The sequence below is a fragment of the Haliotis asinina genome, chromosome 11 (genome assembly GCF_037392515.1).
Source record: "Haliotis asinina isolate JCU_RB_2024 chromosome 11, JCU_Hal_asi_v2, whole genome shotgun sequence".
NCBI lineage: Eukaryota > Metazoa > Mollusca > Gastropoda > Lepetellida > Haliotidae > Haliotis > Haliotis asinina.
In genome coordinates, this window is record NC_090290.1 from 1,293,478 (window position 1) to 1,311,267 (window position 17,790).

At 44.1% G+C, this 17,790-nt stretch overlaps 1 protein-coding gene across 1 annotated transcript; it reads left to right on the plus strand.

Annotated features, from left to right (window-relative positions):
• The first annotated feature begins 1,433 nt into the window (after positions 1-1,433).
• LOC137256068 (2-amino-3-carboxymuconate-6-semialdehyde decarboxylase-like) lies at positions 1,434-17,069 on the plus strand. The gene is made up of 10 exons (XM_067793752.1): positions 1,434-1,571; positions 2,157-2,298; positions 3,613-3,662; positions 4,448-4,607; positions 5,129-5,205; positions 5,815-5,908; positions 6,238-6,333; positions 6,736-6,908; positions 13,210-13,308; positions 14,023-17,069. Exons 1-10 carry the CDS (start codon positions 1,515-1,517, stop codon positions 14,083-14,085), a joined length of 1,011 nt encoding a protein of 336 aa, XP_067649853.1. The 5' UTR covers positions 1,434-1,514; the 3' UTR covers positions 14,086-17,069.
• Positions 17,070-17,790: the final 721 nt, after the last annotated feature.

Sequence of the window (17,790 nt, forward strand, 5' to 3'; positions counted from 1 at the left end):
CCGTCCCTGTTAAAGTGACCCCGGTCGGCCAGCGTGCAGTGTGGATTAAGAAACGAAAGCCTCAGTAAAACATATCTCAAGCGACGAATGAAAAATGCTTTCAACTTAAATCAGGCTGCCGAGGCTTTGGGGTGAAACTATGTAAAACCGTCCACGCCCACCTCATCGCCATGTGGTCGCTCGGGTAGCCCCGTGGTGTAGGTCCACACGAGTTTTGACTTAAGATAAAATGTAGGTTACTTTCAATATCGAAATAGCCAATGGACGCGTGCCACTTTAACACTTATCACTTTTAAAATTTCACTTATCAGTTTCCACAAATTCTGTTTTTGTTGGATTAAACATCAATGACATTATCATTGGGACTGGATAAAACAGTTGAATATTAACTCGAACTTTTGATTTATCTTACAGCTTTAAAAACCCAAGGGTTTTACATAGAAGACTTGTATTTAAAATATATCATGATATATAAGAGAAGTTTATAGTACGACACCGGGGACGTGGGCGAAAACCGAGAGACTCGTTAATTTACGCCTGGATCTGACTTGCCATAACAGGAACAATTGTATTCATAAAAACAGGAAAAACGAAAACAACAACATCCAACCCGCTCCTTCCTCTCTCATCTATCACATGTCAAATATGCTTCATTAATGTTCATCCAATCGATCGCTCATTTCGCTAGTCTGTGGTCGTTACTCCTCCGCGTGAAGAACCTGATATCCAGACAGTACATCATGTAACGAACAACCATGCATTTTCTGTCTGCCACTTTAATGGGCTACGATTGTAAGGACTAGCACAGGGATAACTACCATGGAGAATTTTATCCCAGCTGTGGTCACTACACACTTCACACAGGAACAGTCTGACCTTTAGGGAAATACTTGGCACAAACCAATCCATGCTGAATCCCCAAATGTCGAAATGGTTGTCGACGACAAAACGTTTGAAAAATGAAACGCTGAACCAAAACATAACGTTACAGTCGACGTCGGCAGTGAATCTCGATTTATAAACGCACCCTACATGACATGTACGTGCATCATGGAATTGTATACAATCGGTAGTTTACAAGGATGGACATCACAGCATGAGGTGGCAAGGCACTTCAGCGTGTCCAGACAGACCATCTCTAACATTAGGACCCATCTCTAACATTCGGATACAATACTTGGTCATGTCGACCCTAGAGTTACCATCTCAGCCAATGATCTCTACATCCGGTTGAAACATCTTTGCGCATACAACATGGCCGCATCATCCACAACAATCCCAATCCCTGGACTGAGCTGAATACACAAACTTATATGTTTTACGTCAGTGGCCTTTTTGTCACAGCACATTAGCTTGTGCACAGTATTTACTGGGGAGAATCCAGGTGTGTCGAAAAACAGGTCACGGTGACCCAGATACCGCCACACCTCCACTAACAAGGATTTTGATTGGTTACTGCCGTCGCGACCTGCGATGACATCTGGGTCAACAGACGAGAGGGGAGAACTAGGAGCATGAAAATCGACATTCACACTCACATTTTGCCAGAAAATTGGCCAAATTTGAAAGAGGTAGGTCTGAAACTTGACGCACTGTGGTTTGGCGATGTGTCTTGACATTTCTGGGAATACTGACAGTGTTTGTATCACCGGGAATCACTGGGAGTGTGACTTGATCTAAATGCTGAGTACATGCAGTAGCATGAAGTCTCACACAGTCAGTGACGGTGTTCAGCACTGTAAAAACTTTATTGAAAGACAGTTTTATAAAGAGTCGATACACCGCCTTTGAGCATGTTTTAAGCCTAACACCCCATTGTGGCCAGAATTTGTTTTTCGTTTCCTTGTCGCAAATATTCATGTGTGTAGCGGCATTCCCACTTTTCCACCTGTTCCGCGTTGGCTTCGCTGCGGCTAGGCGACGCTACATTTGTCAACAGGTGTTTATAGCTGGGTCGATCAGTCGCCTCCACTTATCTATTGTTTAGATAATGGCGTTATGTTCAGTAATGATGAGCAAACGCTTTATCCACAAGGCTACCTCATCGTACCATGTCAGGAGTACATTAGGAATACAGTCATGTAAGTTTAATTGTTTGGGTGGACTAATGGTTAAATTAATCACAAGAAAACGCCACTGTGAGGTACATGTTGCAGCGCTATGGTTACGGAGGGTTCATCCAGCTGGATCATCACTGTGCTGGCAAGGCCAGGATGATGAAGGATGGGAAGTTGTTCCGGGTGATTGATGACAACTGTTGGTGTCCGGAATCTCGCATCAAAGAAATGGATGCTACAGGTCAGGTCACCACGAAAACCTAGTTGTCATCCTGCAGGTGATAAACATTCCTCTGCATTTAGGAGGAATGTGAGTGTACTGAGGGAAACAAACAAGTTACGTCATTATGGCAGTGGTGCTTTATTAGTGTTCGCGGATTTATGTCCTAAGTGCAAAATATGTGAAAATATAAAGAAGCAGATATAGGAATGCCTGTACTCTCATGTGTCCCTGTTTTTCTTTTCCTCAGTATGTTTTCATTCAAAGCTTTGTTATATTATTAAGTTATCATGGTTGCTCTAGTTACGCAACTGCCATATAGATGGAATACTGCTGACTGTGTCATAAAACTAAACTCACTCACTCACTATACAGCTGCCGTATAGCTGGAATATTGCTGAGTGCAGCATAAAAATAAACTCCCTCAATCTGGTTATACAATGTAATTCTCATTCACATGTAGAATGACCTAAACTGTGTTTTGATGACACAATTAATCTGACATATCTCAAAAATGTCATGATGAAAATATACTCAAGAGCTGAACAAACCAAAACATGGTCTCTTTCTTGTTGATCATTCTGTGATAATTTGATTTTTATCATATGGTCAAACCAATTTTATTTCTTGTTTTACGGATTTTTGTCCTTTGAAAACCTAAAGCAGGGAAAAAAAAGTATAAATATAATTTCCAATCAAAGGAATATTCCTTCTAAGTACACAAAGTATTTTACTGATGGCAGTTATGAAGTGAATATGTGTAAATAAACAACCTAAAAAAGTATTTTCTTGTGAGTTTTTAGCCAAAGAAAACATTAGGATATTACTTTTTGAGAAGAGAAAATTAATTTATATTTTTTTTCTTATTCTTGAAAAAATTCGGCAGGCGGATCGGTAAAAGAAGATATAAAATTGATCTGGCCTGAAATGCCAAATTGAAATTGTCAGAGTAAGAATCAAATGATGGTACTATTGAATAGATAGAGAAATGTCAATAAAATATGATCATAAGTTTGTCTGAAATCAAATTCAAAATAGCTGGTTATAAAATATCAACCAAGGATCCCTTTTAAAAAAACAACTTTGAAATATTAAATTAAGTTTTGACTTTATAACTGCCACAGGGCTTGTATCGCTGATGCTTCATTATATGTGTATGGATGTCAGTGTATGCACGCAGGACCCAGGACATATTATTTTCAGCAATACAAGCCCCTGTGATTATCGCCACATAGTGAAGAGATCTGGAAACACTTTTTAAATTTTGTGAGCAGTCCAGTATTTGTTGTATGACAAACCTGGTATTTATTTCAGAAGTGTGGTAATTATTTTCAGGAGTTGATGTTCAAGCTCTGTCCACTGTGCCTGTCATGTTCAGCTACTGGGTAAAACAATCTTCAGTATATTAGCATGTTCAAGATCTGATGCGATTCTTGGTTCAAAGCGTACCGTAGCAACCAGTGGCAGTATAGAGACATAAAGATCATGGTACATACTGTGTGACAATAGATATTGTATAATCCTGTCTTCTCCCGGCATATCACTGGTATCCATTATATCAGTATTGAGCAATGCCACTTTGGAGCGATGCATAGTTAAAGTTCCTCTCCGGACAATATCATGCTCTATATATCATGTGATCAAATGTCAACTAATCAAAATTCATGTTTAATTTTTAACAGTAATAATTTATTTCATCATTCAAAACAGGCTTCCATTGGAAATGTCATCTATCACTTCAGACCATTAACATAGAGAGGAAGGATGCCATAAGGTCTAATGTAATAGTTTAAAATCCAGACTAAACCATGATGTAAAGTCATATGACATGCTTCTTTTCTTTGTTGATTTCACTGAAGTTTGTTAGCTGTTCTTCATATGCACAAGATGCTGATTTCCAAACAAGAATGTTTTAAGAATGATTTCGGATGATTAAATGAAATCACACCCTGCAGTTGTGTCTTTTGATTTGGAATATATGAAAAAATGAACTATAAGAATTTAGAACTCATGTGCATCATTAAGCTTCTGAGGTTAGAAGCTTTATTGGCAAATCTACATGTATTTGATTTCCAAACGTATCTGGTTGACATTTTCTATTAAATCTGTTAAATGTCAAACATGCTTTCTGTTCTGATGTTAGAACCCTCATAAGTGATGTTCCACATAGGCAAAGCCAGAAGACACTCTTGACCTGTGCATGATCCTCAATGATGGAATAGCTGACATCGTCAAAAAGTATCCGAAGAGGTTTACAGGGCTGGCAACATTGCCCATGCAGGCGCCGGAGTTAGCAGTACAGGAACTGATCCGTTGTAGGACAGAGTTAGGTGAGCGAGTTAGGTGGTGCCAGTGGTGTTGATATTTTAGTCATGTCAGTGATGGTTGCAGTGGGATGAAGAACTGGCACCAGACACTGGTTCACCCATGTAGAGAATCAACCCCCTGCCTCAAGTTTCAACAGTCTTCATTATGAAGATCATGATATCTGTCATGAGTGAATTGATGTTGTATTTGATGAGACAATTATGATATTATTTCAGCAAGTTTCAGCATAATTTGCACAATAAAAGTGTGTCATAGTATATGATAAGAACCAGTGGTTCTTGTCCTCCTGACCAGATATGTTTAAATGGTTAAAATCTTGACTCATTTACTTTTGTTGTCAATTTAACAACCTCAGGAAATCAAATTGCACCATTTGAATCACTCAATTTTGTTACACACTGACTTAAATGGGCCAAAATCCAGAAACTGAACAGTCAAATGAAAAATAACAGGGAAGCCTAGGTATTTGGTTCTGAAGTATACTGGATCTTCCTAGTACTCATAATCCCTCTGTTTGCTGAAGGTTTTCATGGTGTTCAGATCGGATCCCATGTCAATGACTGGAACCTAGATGCTCCTGAGCTGCAGCCAGTATTTGCTGTGAGTTGAGTGTTTGATTCTGTAGCTTTAACAGCAAAATGTGGAAAAACCATCTGAATACTAAACGCATAGCCTTATCATTATGAAGCTCTCCCACTATGTGAACTCTCAGATAAGACATCACCCTTGAATAATATGACATCACCCTTGAATATTATGACATCACCCTTGAATGTTACGACACCACTCAGTAATTCTATAACATGGCTATATACTGTAATGATACCATGGACGATGTTACACCATTACAAGATAACATGTAATTGAACTTGCCTTGTTTGCAGAATATGTGAAGAAGCAAGCGAAAAAGCCAAAGTATGTCTGAAAAATTGTGATCAAGCTTACAGTGTTCATTCCACCAAGCCAAACCTGCACATTTGATAAATATTGTTTTGAGAATAATAAGAAAAATAATCATATCATATGAAGTGAAAAGCTTCTCATTGCAGCCCGCAATAATTTTCTTTCACATCAGCTCAGTCCTGTGTTCCGTTTGTCACTTTTCTTGTAGCTAGGGTCTTTAAGCTATCTGAAGTCTTTCTGAAGTATTGAAGTCTGTATTCTCTATGATCCGAAATTATACATGTGAAATTTCTCATTTGTTTTCAGGCAGCTGAAGAACATGACTGTTCTATCTTTGTCCACCCCTGGGACATGGAGCAGGGAGGACGAATGAGCAAGTACTGGTTACCATGGCTTGTAGGTAGGTCAGCACTGGTTACTATGGCTTGTAGGGAGGTCAGTACTGGCAACCATGGCTTGTAGGAAGGTCAGAGCTAGTTACTATGGCTTGTGGAAAGGTCAGTACTGGTTACTATGGCTTGTCTGCAGTTCTTTTTGAAAGTTCTTTTAGCGCCAAGAGAGCTTCGAAAATCCAGGCCCAGGTTTGTAAGATGCTCAGTAAACTAGTTATTTGGTTTCTCAATGAGGCCAAAGCTTGCACTAGGTACATGACATAGGACCAGACACTGTGTGAATCGTAACATACCTTTAATCCAGCAAAGTAACAATAACAACATCTGGTATCTTCAGGAATGCCAGCGGAAACAACAACAGCCATCTGCTGTATGCTGTTTGGTGGAGTGTTGGAGCGGTTTCCAAAGCTCAAAGTCTGCTTTGCTCACGGAGGTAATTATCGCAGGACACTAAACGTCATAAACCACAACAAACCTATTGCCTCACCCTTATGTCAGTCCTGACTGCCCGAGACAAGTCAAAGCTTCTGGTGGATGGTCTAAGCTTACAGCTAGCCAGCCTGATGGGTCTAGAACATTTAGATGTTCCATACATCTGAGTGAATTCACCATGTCTTGGTGTCTGGTCTGGTTAAATCTATATTGGGCTGCAAACTTTTTTGAAGTTACCAGCCCTGATGTCTGGCTGGGTTTTGGGGTTATTTCAGACATTGGCATCAGTCATGACTAGAGAACAGCTAGCCATGGACACATGCATTCACGTAAACATCTTGAACATGATATGAAGCCCCACTGTGTCATAAACTCGTGAGAGTTTTTCTTTACATTAATTTAGGTGGAGCCTTTCCCTATACAGTGGGCAGGATAGAACATGGTTTCAATGTCCGACCAGATCTTTGTGCCACCGAAAACAGTGTCAAGCCTCGCAAGTATCTGGGAAAGTTTTACACAGATGCCCTGGTACATGATGCACGGTCCCTGGAGCTCCTAGTTGATGTTATGGGCAAGGTGTGTATATTAGACTGACCTGAGAGTTGAAGGAAAACAAAGTTCTGTGGACAGTCTACTTCTATACTGCAATAAGTGTGACTTTTCGGTGTAGGTACCAACACCATGATCAAGCAGTGAAGGCCTATTGTGAATAAGTGGCACATGGGCCCTTGAGTCCCAGGTAGATGCAGATGGTACATGGGCCCTAGAGGCCCAGGTTGATGTAGATGGTACATGGGCCCTCGAGGCCCAGGTTGATGTAGATGGTACATGGACCCTAGAGGCCCAGGTTGATGTAGATGGTACATGGGCCCTCGAGGTCCAGGTTGATGTAGATGGTACATGGACTCTTGAGGCCCAGGTTGATGTAGATGATACACAGACTCTTGAGGCCAAGGTTGATGTAGATGGTACATGGGCCCTAATGGCCCAGGTTGATGTCGATGTTACATGGACTCTTGAGGCCCAGCTTGATGTAGATGGTACATGGGCCCTAGAGGCCCAGGTTGATGTAGATGGTACATGGGCCCTTGAGGCCCAAGTTGATGTAGATGGTACATGGGCCCTAGAGGTCCAGGTTGATGTAGATGGTACATGGGCTCTTGAGGCCCAGGTTGATGTAGATGATACACAGACTCTTGAGGCCCAGGTTGATGTCGATGTTACATGGACTCTTGAGGCCCAGCTTGATGTAGATGGTACATGGGCCCTAGAGGCCCAGGTTGATGTAGATGGTACATGGGCCCTAGAGGCCCAGGTTGATGTAGATGATACATGGACTCTTGAGGCCGAGGTTGATGTAGATGGTACATGGGCCCTAGAGGCCCAGGTTGATGTAGATGTTACATGGACTCTTGAGGCCCAGCTTGATGTAGATGTTACATGGACTCTTGAGGCCCAGCTTGATGTAGATGTTACATGGGCCCTAGAGGCCCAAGTTGATGTAGATGTTACATGGGCCCTAGAGGCCCAGGTTGATGTAGATGTTACATGGACTCTTGAGGTCCAGGTTGATGTAGATGTTACATGGGCCCTAGAGGCCCAGGTTGATGTAGATGTTACATGGGCCCTAGAGGCCAAGGTTGATGTAGATGGTACATCGGCCCTAGAGGTCCAGGTTGATGTAGATGGTACATGGGCTCTTGAGGCCCAAGTTGATGTAGATGGTACATGGGCCCTTGAGGCCCAAGTTGATGTAGATGGTACATGGACTCTTGAGGCCCAAGTTGATGTAGATGGTACATGGGCCCTTGAGGCCCAAGTTGACGTAGATGGTACATGGGCCCTAGAGGCCCAGGTTGATGTAGATGGTACATGGGCCCTAGAGGCCCAGGTTGATGTAGATGTTACATGGACTCTTGAGGCCCAGGTTGATGTAGATGGTACATGGGCCCTAGAGGCCCAGGTTGATGTAGATGGTACATGGGCCCTAATGGCCCAGGTTGATGTAGATGGTACATGGACCCTAGAGGCCCAGGTTGATGTAGATGGTACATGGGCCCTAGAGGCCCAGGTTGATATAGATGGTACATGGACTCTTGAGGTCCAGGTTGATGTAGATGGTACATGGGCCCTAGAGGCCCAGGTTGATGTAGATGGTACATGGGCCCTAATGGCCCAGGTTGATGTAGATGGTACATGGACCCTAGAGGTCCAGGTTGATGTAGATGGTACATGGGCTCTTGAGGCCCAAGTTGATGTAGATGGTACATGGGTCCTAGAGGCCCAGGTTGATGTAGATGGTACATGGGCCCTAGAGGCCCAGGTTGATGTAGATGGTGCATGGGCCCTAATGGCCCAGGTTGATGTAGATGTTACATGGACTCTTGAGGCCCAGGTTGATGTAGATGTTACATGGACTCTTGAGGCCCAGGTTGATGTAGATGTTACATGGGCCCTAGAGGCCCAGGTTGATGTAGATGGTACATGGACTCTTGAGGCCCAGGTTGATGTAGATGGTACATGGGCCCTAGAGGTCCAGGTTGATGTAGATGGTACATGGGCTCTTGAGGCCCAAGTTGATGTAGATGGTACATGGGCCCTAGAGGCCCAGGTTGATGTAGATGTTACATGGGCCCTAGAGGCCCAGGTTGATATAGATGGTACATGGACTCTTGAGGCCCAGGTTGATGTAGATGGTACATGGGCCCTAGAGGCCCAGGTTGATGTAGATGGTACATGGGCCCTAATGGCCCAGGTTGATGTAGATGGTACATGGACCCTAGAGGTCGAGGTTGATGTAGATGGTACATGGGCTCTTGAGGCCCAAGTTGATGTAGATGGTACATGGGCCCTAGAGGCCCAGGTTGATGTAGATGGTACATGGGCCCTAGAGGCCCAGGTTGATGTAGATGGTGCATGGGCCCTAATGGCCCAGGTTGATGTAGATGTTACATGGACTTTTGAGGCCCAGGTTGATGTAGATGTTACATGGGCCCTAGAGGCCCAGGTTGATGTAGATGGTACATGGGCTCTTGAGGCCCAAGTTGATGTAGATGGTACATGGGCCCTAGAGGTCCAGGTTGATGTAGATGGTACATGGGCTCTTGAGGCCCAAGTTGATGTAGATGACACATGGGCCCTAGAGGCCCAGGTTGATGTAGATGGTACATGGACTCTTGAGGTCCAGGTTGATGTAGATGGTACATGGGCCCTTGAGGCCCAAGTTGATGTAGATGGTACATGGGCCCTAGAGGCCCAGGTTGATGTAGATGATACATGGACTCTTGAGGCTGAGGTTGATGTAGATGGTACATGGGCCCTAGAGGCCCAGGTTGATGTAGATGTTACATGGACTCTTGAGGCCCAGCTTGATGTAGATGGTACATGGACTCTTGAGGTCCAGGTTGATGTAGATGGTACATGGGCCCTAGAGGCCCAAGTTGATGTAGATGTTACATGGGCCCTAGAGGCCCAGGTTGATGTAGATGGTACATGGACTCTTGAGGCCCAAGTTGATGTAGATGTTACATGGGCCCTAGAGGCCCAGGTTGATGTAGATGGTACATGGGCCCTAGAGGTCCAGCTTGATGTAGATGGTACATGGGCTCTTGAGGCCCAAGTTGATGTAGATGGTACATGGGCCCTTGAGGTCCAAGTTGATGTAGATGGTACATGGACTCTTGAGGTCCAGGTTGATGTAGATGGTACATGGGCCCTTGAGGCCCAAGTTGATGTAGATGGTACATGGGCCCTAGAGGCCCAGGTTGATGTAGATGGTACATGGACTCTTGAGGCCCAGGTTGATGTAGATGTTACATGGACTCTTGAGGCCCAGGTTGATGTAGATGTTACATGGGCCCTAGAGGCCCAGGTTGATGTAGATGGTACATGGACTCTTGAGGCCCAGGTTGATGTAGATGGTACATGGGCCCTAGAGGTCCAGGTTGATGTAGATGGTTCATGGGCTCTTGAGGCCCAAGTTGATGTAGATGGTACATGGGCCCTAAAGGCCCAGGTTGATGTAGATGTTACATGGGCCCTAGAGGCCCAGGTTGATATAGATGGTACATGGACTCTTGAGGCCCAGGTTGATGTAGATGGTACATGGGCCCTAGAGGCCCAGGTTGATGTAGATGGTACATGGGCCCTAATGGCCCAGGTTGATGTAGATGGTACATGGACCCTAGAGGTCGAGGTTGATGTAGATGGTACATGGGCTCTTGAGGCCCAAGTTGATGTAGATGGTACATGGGCCCTAGAGGCCCAGGTTGATGTAGATGGTACATGGGCCCTAGAGGCCCAGGTTGATGTAGATGGTTCATGGGCCCTAATGGCCCAGGTTGATGTAGATGGTACATGGACTCTTGAGGCCCAGGTTGATGTAGATGTTACATGGGCCCTAGAGGCCCAGGTTGATGTAGATGGTACATGGGCTCTTGAGGCCCAAGTTGATGTAGATGGTACATGGGCCCTAGAGGTCCAGGTTGATGTAGATGGTACATGGGCTCTTGAGGCCCAAGTTGATGTAGATGACACATGGGCCCTAGAGGCCCAGGTTGATGTAGATGGTACATGGACTCTTGAGGTCCAGGTTGATGTAGATGGTACATGGGCCCTTGAGGCCCAAGTTGATGTAGATGGTACATGGGCCCTAGAGGCCCAGGTTGATGTAGATGATACATGGACTCTTGAGGCTGAGGTTGATGTAGATGGTACATGGGCCCTAGAGGCCCAGGTTGATGTAGATGTTACATGGACTCTTGAGGCCCAGCTTGATGTAGATGTTACATGGACTCTTGAGGTCCAGGTTGATGTAGATGGTACATGGGCCCTAGAGGCCCAAGTTGATGTAGATGTTACATGGGCCCTAGAGGCCCAGGTTGATGTAGATGGTACATGGACTCTTGAGGCCCAAGTTGATGTAGATGTTACATGGGCCCTAGAGGCCCAGGTTGATGTAGATGGTACATGGGCCCTAGAGGTCCAGCTTGATGTAGATGGTACATGGGCTCTTGAGGCCCAAGTTGATGTAGATGGTACATGGGCCCTTGAGGTCCAAGTTGATGTAGATGGTACATGGACTCTTGAGGTCCAGGTTGATGTAGATGGTACATGGGCCCTTGAGGCCCAAGTTGATGTAGATGGTACATGGGCCCTAGAGGCCCAGGTTGATGTAGATGGTACATGGGCCCTAGAGGCCCAGGTTGATGTAGATGGTACATGGACTCTAGAGGCCCAGGTTGATGTAGATGGTACATGGGCCCTAGAGGTCCAGGTTGATGTAGATGGTACATGGACTCTTGAGGTCCAGGTTGATGTAGATGGTACATGGGCCCTTGAGGCCCAAGTTGATGTAGATGGTACATGGGCCCTAGAGGCCCAGGTTGATGTAGATGGTACATGGGCCCTAGAGGCCCAGGTTGATGTAGATGATACATGGACTCTTGAGGCCCAGGTTGATGTAGATGGTACATGGGCCCTAGAGGCCCAGGTTGATGTAGATGGTACATGGGCCCTAATGGCCCAGGTTGACGTAGATGGTACATGGACCCTAGAGGTCCAGGTTGATGTAGATGGTACATGGGCCCTTGAGGCCCAAGTTGATGTAGATGTTACATGGGCCCTAGAGGCCCAGGTTGATGTAGATGGTACATGGGCCCTAGAGGCCCAGGTTGATATAGATGATGCATGGACTCTTGAGGCCCAGGTTGATGTAGATGGTACATGGACTCTTGAGGCCCAGGTTGATGTAGATGGTACATGGGCCCTAGAGGCCCAGGTTGATGTAGATGGTACATGGACCCTAGAGGTCCAGGTTGATGTAGATGGTGCATGGGCTCTTGAGGCCCAGGTTGATGTAGATGGTACATGGGCCCTAGAGGTCCAGGTTGATGTAGATGGTACATGGGCTCTTGAGGCCCAAGTTGATGTAGATGACACATGGGCCCTAGAGGCCCAGGTTGATGTAGATGGTACATGGACTCTTGAGGTCCAGGTTGATGTAGATGGTACATGGGCCCTTGAGGCCCAAGTTGATGTAGATGGTACATGGGCCCTAGAGGCCCAGGTTGATGTAGATGGTACATGGGCTCTTGAGGTCCAAGTTGATGTAGATGGTACATGGGCCCTAGAGGTCCAGGTTGATGTAGATGGTACATGGACTCTTGAGGCCCAGGTTGATGTAGAGGCCTAGGTTGATGTAGATGGTACATGGACTCTTGAGGCCCAAGTTGATGTAGATGGTACATGGACTCTTGAGGCCCAGGTTGATGTAGATGTTACATGGACTCTTGAGGCCCAGGTTGATGTAGATGATACATGGGCCCTAGAGGTCCAGGTTGATGTAGATGGTACATGGACTCTTGAGGCCCAAGTTGAAGTAGATGGTACATGGGCCCTAAAGGCCCAGGTTGATATAGATGTTACATGAACTCTTGAGGCCCAGGTTGATGTAGATGGTACATGAACTCTTGAGGCCCAAGTTGATGTAGATGGTACATGGACTCTTGAGGCCCAGCTTGATGTAGATGTTACATGGACTCTTGAGGCCCAGGTTGATGTAGATGATGCATGGACTCTTGAGGTCGAGGTTGATGTAGATGGTACATGGACCCTAGAGGTGCAGGTTTATGTAGATGTAACATGGACCCTAGAGTCCCAGGTTGATGTAGATGGTACATAGGCCCTAGAGGTTCAGGTTCATGTAGATGGTACATGGACCCAAGATGCCCAGGTATTAATTATAGGTTGGTACGTAAGCCCTGCCTGAGCTTGGTTAGTGTTGTAGATATTGTTGTAGGTATTTTCTGTTGAAAAGGTGCCAGTTGATTATTTCAAACTTGAAAGGGTTGTGATCTTTGCTTGTGTGTTGTCACAGGAGAGAGTGCTACTTGGGAGTGACTACCCGTTCCCTCTGGGAGAACACCACCCAGGCAAGTTGGTGGAGTCCATGGAGGAATTTGATTCAAGTCTGAAGGTACTCCAAGTTAAACAAAGTATTTAAAGACAGAATCTTTACACCATGAGTCAATTTATAGAAGATGTAATAAACCAACTCAAACAATTGCTAATTTATTATTGCAGCCAAACAAACTGTGTATCAGTGGCTCTATCTCAACAACATATAAGGGGTAGTGAGATCCGGATTCAATATCCACATGGATATAATTTTTGAAGCCCATTTCTGGTGTACCCTGCAGTGATATTGGTGGAATAATGCTACAAACATTACTCACTCACTCACTCACTCACTCACTCACTCACTCACTCACTCACTCACTCACTCACTCACTCACTCACTCACTCACTCACTCACTCACTCACTCACTCACTCACTCACTCTGGACGTGGCCATTTTGAATGTCATTGCAAATAACATGAAATCTCAGTTTGGATGGTAACACAGTTTGTGGCTCAGTCTATGGGTTTAAGTCAAATGGACTGAACTATTCTTGAAGTCATGATATCATGATAGTTTTCAAGAAATTCCACTTCCGAGTTTACAGGTTTATGTATTGTTTGCTGATTATGAATTGAAATGAAAGTTGATGTGATGTTTTCAGTTTGACAGGATCAGGAAAAGGTATTGGCACACATAGTTTTACAAAGTCACAACTGAATTACCTGTTTGGTGCTGTATCCACTCTTTAGGCTTATTTACTAAGCCACTAACATGATGAATTTATTTCAGGACAACTTGCTGGCTGCCAATGCCCTGGAGTTTCTTGGCCTGGACAGGTCCATGTTTCAGTAAAGAATCACAGGATCAACATCAAAGTGCTACTAGTCTACCCAAGAAATCCTGATAATCCAACATGTGAAAGCCCAAACACTGTGTGATATGTAACACCAAACGATGGAATTAATCTGGTGTGGATATACAGGCAGATATGTGATATAGCTTACTGTGGTGTATACCTAAAGAAAACAGTTCAATCAAAACAAAACTTGCCAAATCAACATTGAACCTTCAACAAAGATTATTAGACACAGTGACAGTGCTAGGTAATACAATGCTGCCTTCAGCACTGCAAAAAAGTTGGGCAACCATGTTGACAAATTTGAACGCAAGGTTTGTAAAGCAGATCTGTATAAAACGAATTAAGGAAGTTCCCGTCACCTGAGGCAACGCAGTAAGCTATGCAGAGTTGCGTCCCATTAATCACCCAACAAATCCTTGTTGCATTTTCATGTGACTATGTGGTACAGGTAAAAGACCTCTCATATGAAGCAGTTGATTTATGGTATAAGGGGAATGTGTTAGGAGGATGTGAACTGAAGAAAACGGTATCTTTTGGGGACATATCAGGGTCATATAGGGACACAAATGCAAACACGGCAAGATACGTAGTGTGGGTCGCACACTCTTGTGTTTTAAACAAAAAGCGTCACCTTTCTGACACTAAAGGCAGAATTATCTATGTGTAATCATGAGAAACTGGATCTTCAGTGTTAGTACAAACACCGAGACTGAGGTCTTGTTTAGAAGTATTACATATTTGGGCAGTTTTTTAGATACAGGGTGAATAGCGAAACCAATATTATGGACACTCCGCAGATTAACTCACCATCTGCTGTCCTCTGCTGTCCTTTCCTAAAGTGTAATAAGTTTGATCTGGCAGAAATATGTGATGTCGTTGTGTACATCTGACTGTATTTTGTAAGCCTATGGCCAGCTTGATGAATACTGCCCGACTCGAAACAAACATCATGTCACCGAGAATTGGTTCCGAGTAACTCAGAGCTCCCATTGATCATGGGCAGTGACATTAGCGGGATGTGATGGAAGTAAAAAACCACACGGAAACAATGTGAAAGCTGACAGGCAGATGTATGATTAACTTGGGATCAGGGCCATATTAGCATTGATTCAAGGTGAACTAGAACTTCCTCACACACTAGGTTAGGTGTCAAGAATGTCTTAGTAACAGTACTAGTATTAGGCGCTTCGGGTATAAACCAACCAAACTGACCAAACCCATGCTTGTCGTGAGAGACGACTAACGGGATCAGGTGGTCAGGCTGACTCTTGGTTGACATGTCATATACTCTTTAAAAAGGTAGGGGAACTGTGCTTTCAATGTACGATTGTCGAAATTGGGAGATATATGGGTTTGAATCAATGTTGATATAATATTAATGGATGTTTTGAGAATGCGTCACCACATGGATTTCATTCAAAGCAAAGCTGCTCGTTCAGTTATAACCCTTGTTAGGTAACTGGATTATGACCTGAAAATTTCAGGTTTACAATTTTCAGTCAGTAGTGTGCGATTTGATTGTGAAAACCCGCGCCAAGCTCAGGTTCCAGAAAATTATCGAAACTGGTCTACAGTGATTTATCGGCCTGCTTGAAAAACGTCAAGATTCCTAAACGACACCCCATGCACGTGTAGGAGGCTCCCACGTTGTGCACGTGCTTCCCATGCATTGTGCTTGCGTGTGGTGAAAGCGTGAAATGTTGCTGCATAAACAAGATGAATGTCATTGTAACGTTCTTTCTGCCAGACTTATTTTTTGAAGAGTATAGTATCCAGTTGCGTGGATCGATTCTCACTTTGGTGATCACGGGATTTTCTACTCGATTATTTATAGATCGTCGCCATATAGCTGGAATATTGCTGAGTGTAGCTTAAGTTTACTCACTCAGTCGGGAACGAACCATTAATGCTGCTCGCAACTCGCCTCATGTTCCGATGCATTCACACCGGTTGTCATCCATTCCCGGAATTTTCGTTTATTAACCATTATTTTCTCTTGGTATGCGCGAAACATGCCTGATATTACTTTGTTTCAGAAATTGTGAAGTATAGAAGGCATGGCAACGCATTAAACGTGAAGCGCCGTAAAATATGAAACCGCGTTCCCATTTCAGTGAACAAGCCCATGAACCAAAGACATACGAGAGAGCACCTGCTACGTATATACCCTTCAGAAAAGGAAATGAAACGGATGAAATCTTGAACATAGCATAGGGTGTTACCCACAGCTGCACATGGATCATAACGAGTTGTTTTATTTGACGGCCCAGATAAGCATATCCCGGTTATATTAATTATTCAGTGTCGTATTTTAAAGCTGAAGGTGCGTGGGCCTGAAACTCAGCAGATTTTATGTGGTTCCTGCCATGCTTGTGCCATCAGCCGGCAGGGTCATAGCTTAGCTTTACTGGCATTACTGGAAATGCTACGGATGGAGGAACTCCAGAAAAGTGGTCAGAGCAATGCCGATTATGCTTAGGGTACTGCAACACAAGGCAAGGCTACAAGTCATGAGAAGCTCGCAAAAGAATTGGTCTAAAGCAACCAATGCTTGCCGTTAGAGACGACTTACTGGATCGGGTGGTCGGGCTCGCTGTCTGTGTTGGCACGTCATAGTGGTGATGGTGTTAAATACTGGATTGTCTGGTCCTGTCTGATTATTGACAGGTCGCCGCCATGTAGCTGGAATATTGCTTAGAGTGGCAAAAACATGTTAGTCTCCATCCTTGAAGCAGATCTGGCACCAACAGATTGCCACTCCTCCTCGAGTAAGAAGTGTAACCTCATCATATGAATCCTTGTGAATTGAATTATGTAACAACGGTAAACTTGGAGAGTGTTCCTTCTGACCTTTAGATTAAAGAATTCTGAACCGTCACAACGTATTTCAAGTGATCTGCCTTCGTCTCTATCCATGTCTAAATTAGTTCTGTATCTATTTGTTAATGTTACATTAAACTTGTTCCTTAATACGTAATTATGCTTACGTTTTCTGAATCAAAGCTCTACATACATCTTTGACATTCAGAACCAAATCATTCATTCATGTTTCGTCCTATTTTGCTTCCTCATGCCACATTAAAGACATTCAAAGACACGAATATATCATCAGTGTTATCAGATAATATATTTTTTCTTGTCCTATTGGAGTGATAATTAAATCTAAATGTGTTATGCCTTGGTGCCGTACTTTTGACATTTACACAAGCATCACATGACATTTGAAGAATTTGAGCGGAAGATGCTCTATGACGTACGATTTTGGTCAAACGCCTCGCAAACAAACTGGTTGAAGATACGCTAAACGACGCTTCTCATGTTTTGTTCAATACCTAGCAATTGTCTGCTTGCCTGCAGAAATGCAAGGTGGAGTATCAGCGAACATACCTTAAGCTTGGTGTCCTTTCGTCAGTCTTCTAGAAGAGTGGTAATATCTCAAACCACGTTAAGAACACAGGTATGACTTTGTGGTAGGGTATGTTTTTATGCCGCTTTTAGCAATGTCCCAGCAAGGGGAAACCAGAGATGGGCTCAGCACATCCTACTCAACAGCGAAGATTTGTGGACTCGCTATTGGTGAGTTAGTGATGTGCTTTCTAAAACATTTCAGCATTATCGCCTGGGACACCAGCAATGGGCTTCACACATTGTACCAATGTGGGGAATGGAACCCGGGTCGCCCGCCTGAAGAGCGCTTT

What these genes read in the sequence shown, in the direction of transcription:
- LOC137256068 (XM_067793752.1), top strand. Translation starts at nt 1,515, where the DNA reads ATGAAAATCGACATTCACACTCACATTTTGCCAGAAAATTGGCCAAAT. An exon ending in CTGTCATGTTCAGCTACTGG is followed by an intron (nt 3,663 to 4,447) that starts GTAAAACAATCT and finishes TGTTCCACATAG; the next exon opens with GCAAAGCCAGAAGACACTCT. An exon ending in TAGTTGATGTTATGGGCAAG is followed by an intron (nt 6,909 to 13,209) that starts GTGTGTATATTA and finishes GTGTTGTCACAG; the next exon opens with GAGAGAGTGCTACTTGGGAG.